The 21,068-nt window shown below is 38.3% G+C and overlaps 1 protein-coding gene across 1 annotated transcript in view; it reads left to right on the plus strand.

Moving 5' to 3' along the window:
• Positions 1-21,068, plus strand: part of LRP1 (LDL receptor related protein 1) — a 595,167-nt gene that overhangs the window by 410,075 nt on the left and 164,024 nt on the right. Inside the window, 7 exon segments of the mRNA XM_053708175.1 lie at positions 1,718-1,907; positions 10,048-10,252; positions 13,688-13,880; positions 15,443-15,568; positions 15,863-15,991; positions 18,021-18,140; positions 18,451-18,564. Coding sequence (XP_053564150.1) covers positions 1,718-1,907; positions 10,048-10,252; positions 13,688-13,880; positions 15,443-15,568; positions 15,863-15,991; positions 18,021-18,140; positions 18,451-18,564 — 1,077 coding nt within the window.

Consider the following 21,068-nt stretch of genomic DNA (forward strand, 5'->3'; position numbering starts at 1 on the left):
ACTCCTCGGGCGTTAACACAATGTTATCTATATAGCCCACATGAACTAGCAGTCTCCTGTTGTGAAAAGCAAATATAAAAGCATGTGATAAGAGGCTATCTATAGTGGCTTAGAAACACGCAGAAATGTATAAGTTTAAATGTTATAAAGTATATTAATATATCAATGTTGGTTGTGCAAAGCTGGGGAATGGGTAGTAAAGGCATTATCTATCTTTTTAAACAATAGTATTTTTAGTGTAGACTGTCCTTTTTAAGGTATGCCATAAAAGAGGGGTGGCTACTTTCCATGCCCACTCTGGACAGGCCTGGTCAGAAACCTGACCTCAGGTAAAATGTATTTAACTGGTATTTCAACAAATTAAATGTTGTCATTCTACATGGGAGGCTGTCTGAAACAGTGTATTTGACTATTCTTCATTCCATCTCTCTGGAGCAGAGTCTATTCTTTTGGTAAAGTGATAGGTTCTGTTATTTTCTCCTTTTTGTGTTTAATTGTTTAACTCTTTTTTTTTTTTATATATATATAAATGCACTGTGACACTTTTTTGTCCCCAGTAAATGTTCCTTTATTTAATTTTGCCTTTGTCTAATATTTGAACCACTTTACTGGAGAGACTGGCAATAACTAGTACTGTGTTTTTTAGATTTTTTTTTTTGCTAAATTGTGTTTTAGGATTTGTAATTTGTTAGTCTGGATTTTTCCTTAGGATTTCCCACATAATAATCTTAAAGGGACAGTCTACACTAAAATCGTTATGTTTTAAAAGATAGATAATGCCTTTACTACCCATTCCCCAGCTTTGCACAACCAACATTGTTATATTAATGTACTTTAGTAATCGCAGAGGTAAAAAGTATATTAATATAACTTTGTTGGTTATGCAAAACTGGGGAATGGGTAATAATGGGATTATCCATATTTTAAAACAATAACAATTATATTGTAGACTGTCCCTTTAAGGTGGTGGCAATAGGGATAGTTTAGTGTGGGTGGTATTAAAGGGAGTTTGGCCAATTTTTCTGGGTCTAGTACAGACTAGAGAGAGTTTGTTAACCCTTGCAACCACTAAACTAGGTCACAGGCTTGCCTGGAGTGGCAGATATAGAATACAAACTGGTGACTGGAGCAGGGTTGGTTAACCCTGTACACCCCAATAAGCGAAAAAGAAAACTTGAAAAAAAAAAAAAAAAAATTGGTGTCAGCTTTATGATAGCAAGACACATCAGCAAGATGAGATACTTCATAAAGACAACAGAGTTTGTGTCTACAAAGTCTTTGAGACCCCTTCCATTCTGTCTAGTGAAATTACTTGTCCATAACAAAAGTGAGTAAATATTTTAGGCTTGGAAACATTTTCATAACATTTTAGTGGTGCCAAGGAAAAGTGTGAAGTTCATTTGAGTTCAGTGAACATGAGTGATAAGTTTTTGTCTCACACCTGTGCCATGGAACTAAATCTTAGTAACTAAATCTGCCACATTCAGTGTGTTCAATACATAAGAAATGTATATCATACTGATTACCTTTTATTATATACATGACAACCTTAGGTAATGATTCTTTAGAATATACTCCTTATTAGTAAGTGCCTCATGTTCATTGCAAAGGTTAACGGACTCAGGACATCAATTTGAATAATGAGAATTGTAATTATGTAACAGTGGTTGCAAGGGACAAAAAATTAATCAAATGGCATTTTCCATCTTTCTTTCAGATGTGGGCTCAGTGGAAGGGCTAGCGTATCACCGGGCTTGGGACACCTTGTACTGGACCAGTTATACTACTTCTACAATCACACGTCATACAGTGGACCAAACACGCTTTGGAGCCTTTGAAAGAGAGACTGTTGTAACAATGTCTGGAATTGATCATCCACGCGCCTTTGTTTTGGATGAGTGTCAAAAGTAAGCAATGCGTTTGACTCGTTTCAGTAAATATAACCTTGATTTGCTCGTTATAGTTGTGTCCTCTTATCTTCTGTGGCCAATTAGGGACATATATCTATTATAGTTAAGCTTGTGAAGTCTGCAGTGTGCACTTCCAATTCTCAGAAGAAAATGGGGCAAAATAAATAAATAATGACAATATATTGCAAAAGATTTTTTTTATTTTTAAGTAAGGAATCCTAAAGATCAACATAGAATCAGCAAGTGTTAAACATATAAATTAATTTAGATTTTATGGAACTGTCATGAGAAGAATATCCCCAGTGTATATGTTATCCTATGAAGCTAATTTAATTTTGTTTTACTATTAAGCAAAAATTACACTGATCAGCCACAATATTAAAACCACTGAAAGATGAAGTGAATAACATTGATTATATTGTCACAATGGCACCTGTAAAGGGGTGGGATATATTAGGCAGCAAGTGAACAGTCAGTTCTTGAATTTCATGTGTTGGAAGTAGGAAAAATGGGCAAGCGAAAAGATTTTAGTGACTTTGACAAGGGACAATAGTGATGACTTGACGACTGGGTCAGAGCATCTCCAAAATGGCAAATCTTGTGTGGTGTTCCCGGTCTGCAGTGGTTAGTACCTACCAAACGTGGTGCAAGGAAGGACAACCAGTGAACCAGCGTCAGGGTCATGAGTGCACAATACTCATTGATGCACTTGGGGAGCGAAGACTAGCCTGTCTGGTCCGATCACAGAGAAGAGCTACTATAGCTGAAATTGCTGACAAAATTAATGCTGGCCATGATAGAAATGTTTAAGAGCACACAGTGCAACACAGTTTGCTACGTATGGGGCTGCGTAGATGCAGACTGTTCAGAGTGCCCATGATGAACCCTGTCCACCGCCGAAAGCACCTTCAATGGGGACGTAAGCATTAGAAGTGGACCATGGAGGAATTGAAGAAGGTTGACTAGTCTGATGATTCACATTTTCTTTTCAATCAGGTGGATGGACGGGTGCATGTGCATTGTTTACCTAGGGAAGAGATGGCAGCAGGATGCACTATAAGTAGAAGGCAGGCCGGCGGAGGCAGTATTATGTTCTGAGCAATATTCTGCTGGGAAACCTTGTGTCCCGGCATTCATGTGGATGCTATTTTGACATGTACCACCTACCTAGAGATTGTTTCAGACCACGTACACCACTTCATGGCAATGGTGTTCCCTGATGGCAATGACCTCTTTCAGCAGGAAAATGCACCCTGCCACACTGAAAAAAATATTCAGGAATGGTTTGAGGAACATGCCAAAGAGTTCAAGGTGTTGCCTTGATTTCCAAATTCCCCAGATCTCAATCCTATTGAGCATCTGTGGGATGTGCTGGAACAATGGATCCAATCCATGGAAGCCCCATGCCTAGAAGCATCAGAGCTGTTTTGGCAGCATGAGGGGGACCTACATGATATAAGACAGGTGGTTTAATGTAATGGCTGATCAGTGTCTGTGTGTGTGTGTGTGTGTATATATATATATATATATATATATATATATATATATATATATATATATAAATCAATGTAAATATTTGCATAGGAAATTAGCACATCTAGGCAAGTATTCCCGCTTGCTTTCCCCCAGAAATTCTTAATATACAATGTTACCAATGCACAAGAAAATTGTGGGTAAGATATGCAAATTAGATATGCAAATTCTCATTTTTTTTGCTTCAAAGTACTGTTTTGACACAGTGATCCTTTTAACAGGATTATGACAGCAAACCAGAAATGGTTTGCTGTCATAATCCTGTTACATAATCCTGTTAAAAGGATCGCTGTGTCAAAACAGTATTTCTCCAACATAGGTGTGTCCGGTCCACGGCGTCATCCTTACTTGTGGGATATTCTCCTCCCCAACAGGAAATGGCAAAGAGCCCAGCAAAGCTGGTCACATGATCCCTCCTAGGCTCCTCCTACCCCAGTCATTCTCTTTGCCGTTGTACAGGCAACATCTCCACGGAGATGGCTTAGAGTTTTTTAGTGTTTAACTGTAGTTTTTATTATTCAATCAAGAGTTTGTTATTTTGAAATAGTGCTGGTATTGTACTATTTACTCAGAAACAGAAAAGAGATGAAGGATTTCTGTTTGTATGAGGAAATGATTTTAGCAACCGTAACTAAAATCCATGGCTGTTCCACACAGGACTGTTGAGAGCTATTAACTTCAGTTGGGGGAACAGTATGCAGTCTCTTGCTGCTTGAGGTATGACACATTCTAACAAGACGATGTAATGCTGGAAGCTGTCATTTTCCCTATGGGATCCGGTAAAGCCATGTTTATTACGATCATAAATAAGGGCTTCACAAGGGGCTTATTAAGACTGTAGACTTTTCTGGGCTAAATCGACTTCATTATTAACACTATTTAGCCTTGAGGAATCATTTTATTGGGTATTTTGATATAAGAATATCGGCAGGCACTGTATTAGACACCTTATTCCTTAGGGGCTTTCCCAAAGCATAAGCAGAGCCTCATTTTCGCGCCGGTGTGGCGCACTTGTTTTGAGAGGCATGGCATGCAGTCGCATGTTGTGAGGAGCTCTGATACTTAGAAAAGACTTTCTGAAGGCGTCATTTGGTATCGTATTCCCCTTTGGGCTTGGTTGGGTCTCAGCAAAGCAGATACCAGGGACTGTAAAGGGGTTAAAGTTTAAAACGGCTCCGGTTTCCGTTATTTTAAGGGTTAAAGCTTCCAAATTTGGGTGTGCAATACTTTTAAGGCTTTAAGACACTGTGGTGAAAATTTGGTGAATTTTGTACAATTCCTTCATGTTTTTTCGCAATTGCAGTAATAAAGTGTGTTCAGTTTAAAATTTAAAGTGACAGTAGCGGTTTTATTTTAAAACGTTTTTGTACTTTTGTTATCAAGTTTATGCCTGTTTAAACATGTCTGAACTACCAGATAGACTGTGTTCTGAATGTGGGGAAGCCAGAATTCCTATTCATTTAAATAAATGTGATTTATGTGATAATGACAATGATGCCCAAGATGATTCCTCAAGTGAGGGAGTAAGCATGGTACTGCATCATTCCCCTCCTTCGTCTACACGAGTCTTGCCCACTCAGGAGGCCCCTAGTACATCTAGCGCGCCAATACTCCTTACTATGCAACAATAACGGCTGTAAATGGATAATTCTGTCAAAAACATTTTAGCCCAAATGAACACTTGTCAGCGTAAGCGCGGCATGCTCTGTTTTAGATACTGAAGAGCATGGCAACGCTGATACTAATATCTCTGAAGGGCCCCTAACCCAGTCTGATGGGGCCAGGGAGGTTTTGTCTGAGGGAGAAAATTACTGATTCAGGGGAACATTTCTCACAGGCTGAACCTGATGTGATTGCATTTAAATTTAAGTTGGAACATCTCCGCATTCTGCTTAAGGAGGTATTATCCACTCTGGATGATTGTGACAAGTTGGTCATCCCAGAGAAGCTATGTAAAAAGGACATGTTTCCTAGAGGTGCCGGGCTCCCAGAAGCTTTTCCTATACCCAAGCGGGTGGCGGACATTGTTAATAAAGAATGGGAAAGGCCCGGTATTCCTTTCGTCCCTCCCCCCATATTTAAAAAATTGTTTCCTTTGGTCGACCCCAGAAAGGACTTATGGCAGACAGTCCCAAGGTCGAGGGAAGCGGTTTCCACTTTAAAACAAACGCACCACTATACCCATAGAGGATAGTTGTGCTTTCAAAGAATCCTATGGATAAAAAATTAGAAGGTTTGCTTAAAAAGATGTTTGTTCAGCAGGGGTTACCTTCTACAACCTATTGCATGCATTTGTCCCTGTCGCTACAGCCGCATGTTTCTGGTTCGATGAGCTGATAAAGGCGGTCGATAGTGATTCTCCTCCTTATGAGGAGATTATGGACAGAATCAATGCTCTCAAATTGGCTAATTCTTTCACCCTAGACGCCACTTTGCAATTGGCTAGGTTAGCGGCTAAGAATTCTGGGTTTGCTATTGTGGCGCGCAGAGCGCTTTGGTTGAAATCTTGGTCGGACTGATGTGTCTTCCAAGAACAAGCTACTTAACATTCCTTTCAAGGGAAAAACGCTGTTTGGCCCTGACTTGAAAGAGATTATCTCTGATATCACTGGGGGTAAGGGCCACGCCCTTCCTCAGGATCGGCCTTTCAAGGCAAAAAATAAACCTAATTTTCGTCCCTTTCGTAGAAACGGACCAGCCCGAGGTGCTACGTCCTCTAAGCAAGAGGGTAATACTTCTCAAGCCAAGCCCAGCTTGGAGACCAATGCAAGGCTGGAACAAGGGAAAGCAGGCCAAGAAACCGTGCCACTGCTACCAAGACTGCATGAAATGTTGGCCCCCGATCCGGGACCGGATCTGGTGGGGGGCAGACTCTCTCTCTTCGCTCAGGCTTGGGCAAGAGATGTTCTGGATCCTTGGGCGCTAGAAATAGTCTCCCAAGGTTATCTTCTGGAATTCAAGGGACTTCCCCCAAGGGGGAGGTTCCACAGGTCTCAGTTGTCTTCAGACCACATAAAAGACAGGCATTCTTACATTGTGTAGAAGACCTGTTAAAAATGGGAGTGATTCATCCTGTTCCATTAAGAGAACAAGGGATGGGGTTCTACTCCAATCTGTTCATAGTTCCCAAAAAAGAGGGGAACGTTCAGACCAATCTTAGATCTCAAGATCTTAAACAAGTTTCTCAAGGTTCCATCATTCAAGATGGAAACCATTCGAACTATTCTTCCTTCCATCCAGGAAGGTCAATTCATGACCACGGTGGATTTAAAGGATGCGTATCTACATATTCCTATCCACAAGGAACATCATCGGTTCCTAAGGTTCGCATTCCTGGACAAGCATTACCAGTTCGTGGCGCTTCCTTTCGGATTAGCCACTGCTCCAAGGATTTTCACAAAGGTACTAGGGTCCCTTCTAGCTGTGCTAAGACTAAGGGGCATTGCTGTAGTACCTTACTTGGACGACATTCTGATTCAAGCGTCGTCCCTTCCTCAAGCAAAGGCTCACACGGACATCGTCCTGGCCTTTCTCAGATCTCACGGATGGAAAGTGAACGTGGAAAAGAGTTCTTCTATCTCCGTCAACAAGGGTTCCCTTCTTGGGAACAATAATAGACTCCTTAGAAATGAGGATATTTCTGACAGAGGCCAGAAAAAACAAAGCTTCTAGACTCTTGTCGGATACTTCATTCCGTTCCTCTTCCTTCCATAGCTCAGTGCATGGAAGTGATCGGGTTGATGGTAGCGGCTATGGACATAGTTCCTTTGTGCGCATTCATCTAAGACCATTACAACTGTGCATGCTCAGTCAGTGGAATGGGGATTATACAGACTTGTCTCCGAAGATACAAGTAAATCAGAGGGACCAGAGACTCACTCCGTTGGTGGCTGTCCCTGGACAACCTGTCACAAGGGATGACATTCCGCAGACCAGAGTGGGTCATTGTCACGACCGACGCCAGTCTGATGGGCTGGGGCGCGGTCTGGGGATCCCTGAAAGCTCAGGGTCTTTGGTCTCGGGAAGAATCTCTTCTACCGATAAATATTCTGGAACTGAGAGCGATATTCAATGCTCTCAAGGCTTGGCCTCAGCTAGCGAGGGCCAAGTTCATACGGTTTCAATCAGACAACATGACAACTGTTGCGTACATCAACCATCAGGGGGGAACAAGGAGTTCCCTAGCGATGGAAGAAGTGACCAAAATCATTCTATGGGCGGAGTCTCACTCCTGCCACCTGTCCGCTATCCACATCCCAGGAGTGGAAAATTGGGAAGCGGATTTTCTGAGTCGTCAGACATTGCATCCGGGGGAGTGGGAACTCCATCCGGAAATCTTTGCCCAAGTCACTCAGCTGTGGGGCATTCCAGACATGGATCTGATGGCCTCTCGTCAGAACTTCAAAGTTCCTTGCTACGGGTCCAGATCCAGGGATCTGCACTAGTAGCACCTTGGACCTTCAAACTAGCTTATGTGTTCCCGCCGTTCCCTCTCATCCCCAGGCTGGTAGCCAGGATCAATCAGGAGAGGGCGTCGGTGATCTTGATAGCTCCTGCGTGGCCACGCAGGACTTGGTATGCAGATCTGGTGAATATGTCATCGGCTCCACCTTGGAAGCTACCTTTGAGACGAGACCTTCTTGTTCAGGGTCCGTTCGAACATCCGAACCTGGTTTCACTCCAGCTGACTGCTTGGAGATTGAACGCTTGATCTTATCGAAGCGAGGGTTCTCAGATTCTGTTATCGATACTCTTGTTCAGGCCAGAAAGCCTGTAACTAGAAAGATTTACCACAATATTGGGAAAAAATATATCTGTTGGTGTGAATCTAAAGGATTCCCTTGGGACAAGGTTAAGATTCCTAAGATTCTATCCTTCCTTCAAGAAGGATTGGAAAAAGGATTATCTGCTAGTTCCCTGAATGGACAGATTTCTGCCTTGTCTGTGTTACTTCACAAAAAGCTGGCAGCTGTGCCAGATGTTCAAGCCTTTGTTCAGGCTCTGGTTAGACTTAAGCCTGTTTACAAACCTTTGACTCCTCCTTGGAGTCTCAATTTAGTTCTTTCAGTTCTTCAGGGGGTTCCGTTTGAACCCTTACATTCCGTTGATATTAAGTTATTATCTTGGAAAGTTTTGTTTTTAGTTGCAATCTCTTCTGCTAGAAGAGTTTCAGAATTATCTGCTCTGCAGTGTTCTCCTCCTTATCTGGTGTTCCATGCAGATAAGGTGGTTTTACGTACTAACCTGGTTTTCTTCCAAAAGTTGTTTCTAACAAAAACATTATCCCAGGAGATTATCGTACCTTCTCTGTGTCCGAAACCAGTTTCAAAGAAGGAACGTTTGTTGCACAATTTGGATGTTGTTCGCGCTCTAAAATTCTATTTAGATGCTACAAAGGATTTTAGACAAACATCTTCCTTGTTTGTTGTTTATTCTGGTAAAAGGAGAGGTCAAAAAGCAACTTCTACCTCTCTCTCTTTTTGGATTAAAAGCATCATCAGATTGGCTTACGAGACTGCCGGACGGCAGCCTCCCGAAAGAATCACAGCTCATTCCACTAGGGCTGTGGCTTCCACATGGGCCTTCAAGAACGAGGCTTCTGTTGATCAGATATGTAGGGCAGCGACTTGGTCTTCACTGCACACTTTTACCAAATTTTACAAGTTGATACTTTTGCTTCTTCTGAGGCTATTTTTGGGAGAAAGGTTTTGCAAGCCGTGGTGCCTTCCATTTAGGTGACCTGATTTGCTCCCTCCCTTCATCCGTGTCCTAAAGCTTTGGTATTGGTTCCCACAAGTAAGGATGACGCCGTGGACCGGACACAACCTATGTTGGATAAAACATAATTTTTGTTTACCTGATAAATTACTTTCTCCAACGGTGTGTCCGGGCCCACGGCCCGCCCTGGTTTTTTTAATCAGGTCTGATGATTTATTTTCTTTAACTACAGTCACCACGGTACCATATGGTTTCTCCTATGCAAATATTCCTCCTTAACGTCGGTCGAATGACTGGGGTAGGAGGAGCCTAGGAGGGATCATGTGACCAGCTTTGCTGGGCTCTTTGCCATTTCCTGTTGGGGAGGAGAATATCCCACAAGTAAGGATGACGCCGTGGACCGGACACACCGTTGGAGAAAGTAATTTATCAGGTAAACATAAATTCTGTTTTTGAAGCAAAAAAACAGATGGCTGTGTCAAAACAGAATTTTGAAGCAAAAAAACTGAGAATTTGCATATCTAATTTGCATATCTTACCCACAATTCTCTTGTGCATTGGTAACATTGTATATTAAGAATTTCTGGGGGAAAGCAAGCGGGGATACTTGCCTATATGTGCTAATTTCCTATGCAAATATTTACATTGATTTAATTTTGAGACATGAAGGATTTTAATTTCAGTTTTTTATCTCCCCCCATAATTTTAATTAATTTTGGTTTATTTTTTTATATATATATATATATATATATATATATATATATATATATATATATATATATATATATATATATATATATATATATATATATATATATATATATATATATATATAAATAAATAAAGATTTTATTTATTCCTGCTTACACTTGTCATACTTCTATAGCCTTATGTTCTGGACGAACTGGAATGAGCAGCATCCCAGTATAATGCGAGCCACACTCTCTGGGGGAAATGTCCTGATAATCATTGATAAAGACATTCGTACACCTAATGGGCTGGCTATTGATCATCGGGCTGAGAAACTCTATTTCTCCGATGCCACCCTGGACAAGATTGAAAGATGCGAGTATGATGGTTCACACCGATATGTGAGTAATCTTGGCAAGTTACTTTCTTGTACTTGAGGGTAGGATTATTACGTCTTTAACAATATTTATTCAATGGGAACAGAAATTTGGTCTTTTATTATGAAAGAGAACTTTGCTACTCTATCTTACAGTCCTAGAGCTGCCAACAAATAAAAGACAAAACTCTCCAAGCTGGAAGTAATTATCAAGGCCCTAATTCCCTTTTAAGTCCTGCTTAATTTGTAAATATTATATAACCATGAGATATTGTACCTAGTATCATTGGGATACAGACTTCACATGAATGCTATGTCACTGGTGTGCCCCTTTTTTCCCATTATTATTATTATTATTATTATTATTAATAATAAGGTACCATTAAAAGATTGTCTGGCTCTTTCCATCACTGGCCTCTAGATGCTCGCTCCATGCTCATTTTTATGCTAAAATTAATGTTCTTTGAAAGACTGTTTAAAGGGACATAATACACTAGATTTTTCTTTGCATAAATGCAACAGATTGTGTAAAAAACAGCAGAAAACGTACTTGTTTTCTTGCATAATGAGCACTTAGATATTCTTAGTGTAGTCCCTGCCCCAGTGTGATATAGGAGCTGACATCTTTGGAACTTACAATGTGACTTATCTAGACATGAGCAAGTTTGGCTCCCTTTTATCTAGTCTATTTACTTAATAGTAACCAGCATAGAAGTTTTATGACATAAGGCTAAGATAAACATTCCTGCAGAAGCCCCTCCTCCTTGTAAGGCTGGAACAGGAAGTACAGGACACTGCAAAAAAATAAATAAAAGGTAAAATCCATTTAAATAGATGAATAATACATATTGCAAATAACACGGCTTAGTGCTTGTTTTATTACAACAATGAAACAGACTGTTTATCAAAATAAACATTATATATATATATATATATATATATATATATATATATATATATATATATATATATATATATATATATATATATATATATATATACTCTTGGAATCCCTTTAATGCAATGTTATGTAGTCCTTTGTTGTCAACATGTTTTTCTCATCTATCTGGATAGTCACAACAAAAATGAGTAAACTGCAAATGCCATCGTCTAAAATTCCCTATTACTGTTGCGTTCAACTCAACAGCACATGAAGGAGATTGTTTTAGAAAAAAGGTAATTAGTTATTCACCCATTTGCAGAAATGTCAAACAGACTGTTCAACAGGAAACCCCTTCTTCACCATTTTCCTCACCCCCCCTCCATTAGGTTTTTTTTTAAGTTTTTGCATAGAGAAGTCTACATTCCAGGGAGCTATGGTCTTTATCTCTTATCACAGGATAGATTCTTATTAGTTCATCTGGCTTACTCTGGCATTTCAATCATTTAATCTGCAGTTTTCTTGCCATGTCTTGCCCACGCTATATAATCAGCACTCTGCTATAGAGTTCCCTAACTCATTGCTCCTCTAGTGTGTACAGTGCACTAATACATGCCCTCTTCAGTGTGGTTGCACATGAGATACTAAACAGGTACTAAACATATCTCTAGCATTGCCCCTCTCTGGGTGCCTGGAACTTCTTTAAGAATGTAATTTTCTTTCCTGCTGCCCAGCTTCTGGATTTTTATAGTGGTTTTCAATTTTCAACACTAGCTGTCATATTACATTTCACTTTTGTATGTATTTTTCCCTCAGTACTTTCTAGTGAGGATACCATTGATGTTTACTTCCCATCCACATAATGCATCTTCTAGCTGCAGCAGTTTTCTGTGCAACACAAGTTCTGTTCCCACACTTGTCTTTCACATAGCACACTAATTATAGTTCCTTGTCTGTTTTAAGCCCTACCAGACAATAACATTATTTAAAGGGACATTCTACAATATCATTTTTATTGTTTTAAAAGATAGATAATCCCTTTATTATCCATTCCCCAGTTTTGCATAACCAACACAGTTATATTTATATACTTTTTACCTCTGTGATTACCTTGTATCTAAGCATCTTCTGACAGCCCCTGATCACATTACTTTTTATTTATTGTCTTGCATTTAGTACTGTGTTGTGCTAACTTTTAAATAACTCCTTGGGCATGAGCACAATGTTATCTATATGGCCACATGAACTAGTAGTCTCCTGTTGTTAAAAGCAAATACAAAAGCATGTGATAAGAGGCTGTCGTTAGTGGCTTAGAAACAGGCAGAAATGTAGAGGTTTAAATGTTACAAAGTATATTAATATAACAATGTTGGTTTTGCAAATCTGGGGAATGGATAGTAAAGGCATTATCCATCTTTTTAAACAATAACAATTTTAGTGTAAACTGTACCTTTAAAGGGACATAAATGTGAAAAAAGAAAATGTTCTGATATGTTAATATGCTCCTCCTATAAGGACGTCATGGACTTGCAAGGTTAAATTCTCCATGTGCAAACGCACCTTCAGCTTCTTTGGCTTAGAGCAAAAGTGAAACCTAGAAAAGACTTTTGTTACCTGCCCCATAGACGTCTGTTTGATCTTCTCCATCAGAGTTCCTGGGTAATGTGGTGCAGTCATTCTTTTCTAGTTGCACTTGTAGTGCATTGGGAAATAGCGCAGCATTTAGGCTAAATTTCCGTTGATAGACTGCTTTTCATGGCTGATAGAAACTCTAAACTCTGATATAAATGTAAGGTGAAACCTTTTTTTGTGCCAATTTATTAAATATATTTTAATTTACAATCTTTCCTGATTTGGCTAAAAAAAAAAGATTGTGCTTTGCTGTTCAATGTTCTTGCTGGGTCCTTAATTTTTTTTAAAAAAAGAAAGAAAAACAAAAGTAAAATGTCTGCCCTAATGACTGTTATTAATAGTCATAACTAAAAAAACATGAGGAAAGATAAGGGAACCCCAAGTTTAGTTTTTTTTTCTCTTATTAAACAGAGCCTAAGGGAGAGTCTGAAAGAGGAGAGATAAACTAATGGAAAGTAAGAAAATTGTTCATGTAGAGGGAGGAGGATCAGGGAGAGACATTTGAATGTGAGAAACTGAAATCTAAGGTAAAAAAGTGATTAAGATTGTGGGCGTGAAGGACTAACAGATTAAATGCAGGAGGAAACTAGGGGAATATAACAATTCTAAGTGTATTGAAGTATATTCATTCTTCGTTTCATTCACACTAATGTATCAACCACTAGCATTGTATTGGACAGTTGCAGGGAGAGGTCTATACTGATCCATTTTTGGAAATTGTCATCTTTAGGGTGTACATTGTAGCAGTGGTACTACAGATCGTAAAGGAACGTAAACATCAAAATGAAACTTTCATGAGTCAGATCAGCTGATTTATGGAATATTGACTCAAAATCTCTGATTATCATTGGGAATCAAGGCAAAGCCCTGTTCTTTATTACCCTGATTGTTCAGTGCCCATTATCCCCTCACCTTGTCTTATCTTTCTTTTTTGTTGCATCTGTGCAGTGGATTTTGAAGTCTGATCCTGTCCACCCATTTGGTCTGGCTGTTTATGGTGATTACATCTTCTGGACAGATTGGGTACGTCGGGCAGTTCAAAGAGCAAACAAATATGTTGGGTCAGACCTGAAGCTTCTTAGAGTTGATATCCCTCAGCAGCCCATGGGCATCATCGCTGTGGCAAACGATACCAACAGCTGTAAGTAGCAAATTATGAATGTAAAATACCTTTGGAATCAAAAACAAAATAATACAGAAATGAGCTGACATTAGAGATATATAACTTTTACTTGTCATTGATCTCAAAACAAAATGCTGCAAATCTATAAAGTGGATGAGTGATTACAGGTGAAACTCGAAAAATTAGAATATTGTGCAAAAGTTAATTTATTTCACTAATGCAACTAAAAAGGTGAAACTAATATATGAGATAGACTCATTACATGCAAAGCAAGATAGTTCAAGCCGTGATTTGTCATAATTGGGATGATTATGGCTTACAGCTCATGAAAACCCCAAATCCACAATCTCAGAAAATTAGAATATTACATGCCATCAATAAAACAAGGATTGTACATACCTGTAGAACAATATCGGACCTCTGAAAAGTATAAGCATACATACTGTATATACGCAGTACTTGGTTTGGGCCCCTTTTGCAGCAATTACTGCCTCAATGCGGCGTGGCATGGAAGCTATCAGCCTGTGGCACTGCTGAGGTGTTATGGAAGACCAGGATGCTTCAATAGCAGCCTTCAGCTCTTCTGCATTGTTCGGTCTCATGTCTCTAATTTTTCTCTTGGCAATGCCCCATAGATTCTCTATGGGGTTCAGGCCAAGCGAGTTTGCTGGCCAATCAAGCACAGTAATCCCACGGTCATTGAACCAGGTTTTGGTGCTTTTGGCAGTGTGGGCAGGTGCCAAGTCCTACTGGAAAATGAAGTCAGCAACCCCATAGAGCTCGTCTGTGGAAGGAAGCATGAAGTGCTCCAAAATCTCCTGATAGACGGCTGCGTTGACCCTGGACATAATGAAGCACAGTGGACTAACACCAGCAGATGACATGGCTCCCCAAATCAACACAGACTGATGATTTCTATTAATGTGCTTTGATACAGCACTTTGGGAACATCCAACTTCTTTTGCAATTACCTTTTGAGGCTTTCCCTCCTTATGGAGGGTGTCAATGATGGTTTTCTGCACAACTGTCAGGTCAGCAGTCTTTCCCATGATTGTGATTCCTACTGAACCAGACTGAGAGACCATTTAAAGGCTCAGGAACCCTTTGCAGGTGTTATCGCTTAATTAGCTGATTAGAGTGGGACACTTTGAGCCTAGAATATTGCACCTTTTTACAATATTCTAATTTTCTGAGATTGTGGATTTGGGGTTTTCATGAGCTGTAAGCCATAATCATCACAATTATGACAAATCACGGATTGAACTATCTTGCTTTGCATGTAATGAGTCTATTTCATATATTAGTTTCACCTTTTAAGTTGCATTAGTGAAATAAATTAACTTTTGCACAATATTCTAATTTTTTCAAGTTTCACCTGTACAGTAGAGGCATAAAATATATTACCTATTATTTAATGCCTGTAGGAAAGTGATGGCATTAGCTGTTGTGTGACAAAATAACAACTACACAAAAACTAATAGTGTCACAGAATTCCTCCAACACAGTATTGAGGCAAAAAACATGAAACTCATCCACTCTTAAAATAATACATTATTTGAATTGATTTTATTGTTTCAAAGGTGAGTTGTCCCCGTGCAAACAAAATAATGGAGGCTGTCAGGATCTGTGTCTGCTAACTGCTGGTGGGAGAGTGAATTGCTCTTGTCGGGGAGACCGGATTCTACAAGAAGATTTTACCTGCAAAGGTACGTCATGATTCCACAGGTTACAGGATGGGATGGTCTAGGCTTTAACAGCCTCTCATAGAGAAGAGTCACAGCTCATTACAGTGCTTTTCCATAATTCATTTATAAAGTGATTTTACAGATGCAATTTTCCTGCTGGAAGATGTTTGTGGCTTTGGTTTTAAGATTCAGCTAAAGATACTGAATCATGGTTAATAAAGATGCATTCCTTTCTCTAGAACTTTATATACAGATCTAGCTTTAAATGTCTATTTACCAAATAAACGTTGACATTTCTCATATTTTGTTTAACAGCACCAAACTCCACCTGTAGTCCCCATGATGAATTTGAGTGTGGCAATGGGGACTGTATCAACTACAGCCTAACATGTGATGGCGTGGCCCACTGCAAAGACAAAGCAGATGAGAAGCAATCGTACTGCAGTAAGACTAAAGCCTTGGGTGTGGGAGCCCCTTGCATAATCTAAAATTACTTTACAAAACAATGCTGCTTCTGTTTAAGTGAAGAACACAGGTCTAGGTCTGACACCTGAATAGTGAAACACTCAAAGGATTCTAATAATATTATACATCATTAAGTATTTGCTGTTTTTTCTGTTTTTATTTACTGAAAGTAGAATATAATTAAATGTTCCACACAATGAATTGCTCAGTTGTCATATATTGAATCCTAGCACATCTAACAACTAAGATCCTGCTGGTTCCCCTAAACAAAAAAATTACTGCCATAATAACATATATAGACCTAGATTGCAAGTGCCGCGTGGACTTGCGTGCGTATTACAAGATGAAAGTATATGCAATTGTACAAGTGCAAACTAAATTTCCGCTTGTCTGGTTAGCGTGACTGAAGACCTCACATAAAGGGTTAGGGTTAAAAATAAAGCTACACTTAGCACAACATAAGTACATTAAAATATAAATTTAAACCCATATATAGACTATCTAATAAAAATTATTTGCATAAATATAGAACAAAAAAAAAGTTATCAGGGTTAAAAGGTATATGGCAAGGTATTTGAATGGAAAGGGCTATAATCTATATATAAATGTGTATGTATGTATAGATATGTATACATGTGTATTTATATTTGAATGTGTATATATATGTATATACAGGTAGCCCTCAGTTTACGCCGGGGTTCGGTTCCAGAAGGAATGGTTGTAAAACGAATCCGTTGTAAATTGAAACCCAGTTTATAATGTAATTCAATGGGAAGTGAGCGAGTTAGGTTCCAGGCCCCTCTCAAAATTGTCATAAGTAACACCTAATAAATTATTTTTAAAGCTTTGAAATGAAGACTTTAAATGCTAAACAGCATTATAAACCTAATCAAATAATCACACAACACAGAATATATAATTAAACTAAGTTAAATTAACAAAAACATTTGCTAAACAGCAATATAAACGTAATAAAATATTCACACAACAAAGACTTCAATAGCTCAGGTCTAGTTAAACTGATTAATTTCAGCTTGCTTGGCTTTGCTACAACACAAGCGGACAGCTCCACCTACTGGCTATTTTAATAAATGCACTGCTTCTCAATGCTTTTCAATAGCAGTCACATGACTGGAAAAAAGGTTGTTATTCTGAAACGGTGTAAATTGAACCGTTGTAAAACGAGGGCCACCTGTACATACATATATGCACATATATACACAGTCATGTGTATATATACTTTGGAGCTCTTTCCACTCAAATACCTGAAAACATGATAAATCATTTTTAATACATTTTAATATTTAATGTGTTTTTACTGTAAATATTTTACTTTACCATGTTCTTCACATAGGGGAACATGTTTTAGGTATTTTTAAATAAATATATATATATATATATATATATATTTTCATATAGACATATAGGTATAGATATATATTTTACAAAAAATACATTTTATATATATATATATATATATATATATATATATATAAAAATTTAAAAGTAAATAGAACATTTTCTTCTATGTGAAGAACATTCTAATGTAAAATATTCATAACTACCTTTGGGTTAGCGCTGTAGGTTTAACTCCTGTTGGGTTAGTGCTAGAGCGATAAGTGTTTGCGCTCTCCATTGAAGTCTTTAGGGAGAAGTTAGCATGGTCATGATAATCCAGGTCCTGAAGTTAGTACGCTTCAGCTTTCGCATTTGTGCAAAAAGTTACTTTCAACTTGAAAAACGCACGCTAACCCGCGTTCAAAGTTTACTTCTAGTGGTGTTTGTGTGCAAGTGAAAGTGCTAAATAGCACGGCACTTGTAATCTGGCCCATAGTGTCTAAGTGAAACTGATTGCAATCATATTAGTTTAGCAGGATGTAACCTGCGTATGCTCCCAGGATAGATTGTAAATTTATTGACTGATCCATTTCTCATTTTTCTAATCCCCAATTCATCCCACACATTTTCCAAAAATAACAAATTTATGTTCCTTGTTTGCTGTCTGCAGGTAATAGGCGCTGTAAGAAAGGCTTCCAGCACTGTTCAAATGGACGCTGCATCTCCGTCTCTAACTGGTGCAATGGTTTGGATGACTGTGGTGACAACTCAGATGAGATGTCCTGTAACAGTAAGTGCCTGGAACTACCAAGGGCCACACATCCCTTATTGGGTTTTATGGGTTAGCGTTAATGTAACAATGACTTTAAGTGCTCAGTAGCAACCCCTTTTGTAGTAAAAGATAAAAAGTCTGCTTCCCTAGTGCTTTATTTTCTTAGGTACATATGGAGAGTAAATCAGTCATGGCTTACTATGAAACGTAACACTTAATCCCGTTATTTGCGAAAAAATTCTATCATTCATATAAAAGAGCACTATTACTATCTAGAATATTTATGGACTAGTTCATTGTGAGCTTACCGTATAATGCGGTTTTGCAGAGACCAGCTGTACGCTAGAGGAGTTCCGATGCCGCGACGGGAGTTGTGCTGGGAATTCAAGCCGCTGCAACCAGCGTATTGATTGTGAGGACGCCTCGGATGAAATGAACTGCAGTAAGTGCTGGGGGAAATTTAATAAAAGATAATTATTTTAATAGCATTTTGTGTTTTGTCAAGTCTGATTTCAATTGATTTAAAGGGAAACTTAAGTCAAAATTAAACTTTCAATTTGCTTCCAAAATGTGCACAGTCTTTTTATATTTACACTTTTTGAGTCACCATCTCCTACTGAGCATGTGCAAGAATTCATAGAATAAACATATATGCATTTGTGATTGGCTGATGGCTGTCACATGGTACAGGAGGAGTGGAAATCGACATAACTTTGAAATTTGTCAGAAAAAAAATCTACTGCTCATTTGAAGTCCAGACTAAGTGCTATTGCATTGTCTTGTTATCTTGCATTTGTTAGTTATGCAATTCTACTGTATTTACTGATCCTTCAAAAGGATATTCAACTCAAAACATTCATGCATATGGAAGATCAGAATTTAAATGTGTTAAAAATATATTTGGTTGAAAAATGTTGAGTAAAAACTAAAAACTCTCATCGTTTTTAGAATAGTTTACAAGTTTTTGCAAATCAAAAAGCCTTCGTAACTTTTGTGAAAGAAACAGGAAACTAAACGTTTAATCTGTCTCTAAAATGTTTAAAGGAACAGGAAACCCCAAAATGTTCTTTCTTGATTTGGATAGAACACACAATTTTAAACAACTTTCCAATGTACTTCTATTATGAAATTTGCTTAATTCTCTTGTTATCCTTTGCTGAAGGAGCAGCATTGCACTACTGGCAGCTAGCTGAACCCATCTAGTTAGCCAATCACAAGAGACAAATGTGTGCAAGCACCAATCAGCAGCTAGCTCCCTCTAGTGTAGGATATGTGTGTATTCTTTATCAACAAGGGATACCAAGAGAACGAAGCACATTTGAAAATAGAAGTGAATTTAAAAATGTATTAAAATGAGATTCTGTATCTGAATCATGCAAGTTTAATTATAACTTTCCTATCCCTTTAAGTAAAGGATCATTACATTCAATAGAATCACATAATTAACAAATGACAATGAATCAGCACTTACTCTGAATTTTAAATGAGCAGTAGTTTGCTTTCTGACAACATTTCATTTTAAAATGTCCTTTCCTGCCCCCTGTATTATGTGAATCAGACGTGTAAATAAACTGAACTTCTGCACATGCTCAGTAGGAGCTGGTGTCTCAGAAGCTGTTAAAAAAAAAAATTCATAATGGAAGTAAAACATTTTTTAATTGCATGCTCTGTCTGAATCGTGAACATTTAAAGGGGTAGTAAAGTCAAAATTAAACATTCAGATAGAGCATACAATTTTTTTTTAAAAAACTTACCAATTTATTTTAATTATTAGATTTGCTTTGTTCTTGTAGCATCCTTTGTTGAAGATTAAACCTATGTACGCTAATAGAAGCTTAGGAACAGGCACATGTCTTTAGCAGTCTATGGCAGCAGTGTTTGCAACATCGTATAACACTACAATAAACAACGTTGCAAACAGCCAGATGGCTAAAGATACATGCCTACTCCTGAGCAAACCTAGTATTGCTCTTTCACAAAGGATAATAAGAGAACTAAGCAAACTTGATAATAGAAGAAATTGGAAAGTTGTTTAAAAATCAATACTTTATCCAGTCAATTTAAGTTTAATTTTGACTTTACTGTCTCTTTAAAGGGACACTAAAGTCAAAATTAAACTTTTATGATTTAGACAGTCATGCAGTTTTAAGAGACTTTCCAATTTACTTCCATTATCAAATTGTGCACAGTCTTTTTATATAAACACTTTGCGAGGCATCAGCTCCTAGTGAGCACGTGCACAGTATATATGTATACTAGTTCTGTGTTTGGCCGATGTCACATGATACTGTGAGCTGGGAAATGGGGGACAAATACATTTGTTAGAAAAAATATACTGCTTATTTGAAATTCAGAGGAAGTGTTATTGCATTGTATTCTACTGTAAGTTTGGCTTTACTGTCTCTTTAAGAAACATAAAACACATTGTAGTAGTAATTCAGCATTTTGCTGTTAAATAACTATATAAAGTGTGTTTATTTCACTTCCTCCAGAGAGGCTGGAGTGTCTCAGTCATACTTTAGTATGGTGATATTTACACGATCCTGCAAAATTCTTCATCTAAATCTAAATGGCCACAGCATGGGAGATTAGAAACATCAACTGCATCAAACCTTTCAAGGGGTATTACCCTGAACTTCTTTTGATTTGTAAAACCTTGGAAAGTATGCTAAATAGAGTTTTAAAGGATTTGCAGCACAGTGCTTAAAGGGACACTGAACCCAAATATTTCTCCAACATTGGTGTGTCCGGTCCACGGCGTCATCCTTACTTGTGGGATATTCTCTTCCCCAACAGGAAATTGCAAAGAGTCCCAGCAAAGCTGGTCACATGATCCCTCCTAGGCTCCGCCCACCCCAGTCATTCTCTTTGCCGCTGCACAGGCAACATCTCCACGGAGATGGTTAAGAGTTTTTTGGTGTTTAAATGTAGTTTTATTCTTCTATC

Source organism: Bombina bombina, chromosome 3 (genome assembly GCF_027579735.1).
Source record: "Bombina bombina isolate aBomBom1 chromosome 3, aBomBom1.pri, whole genome shotgun sequence".
NCBI classification, from domain to species: Eukaryota; Metazoa; Chordata; class Amphibia; order Anura; family Bombinatoridae; genus Bombina; species Bombina bombina.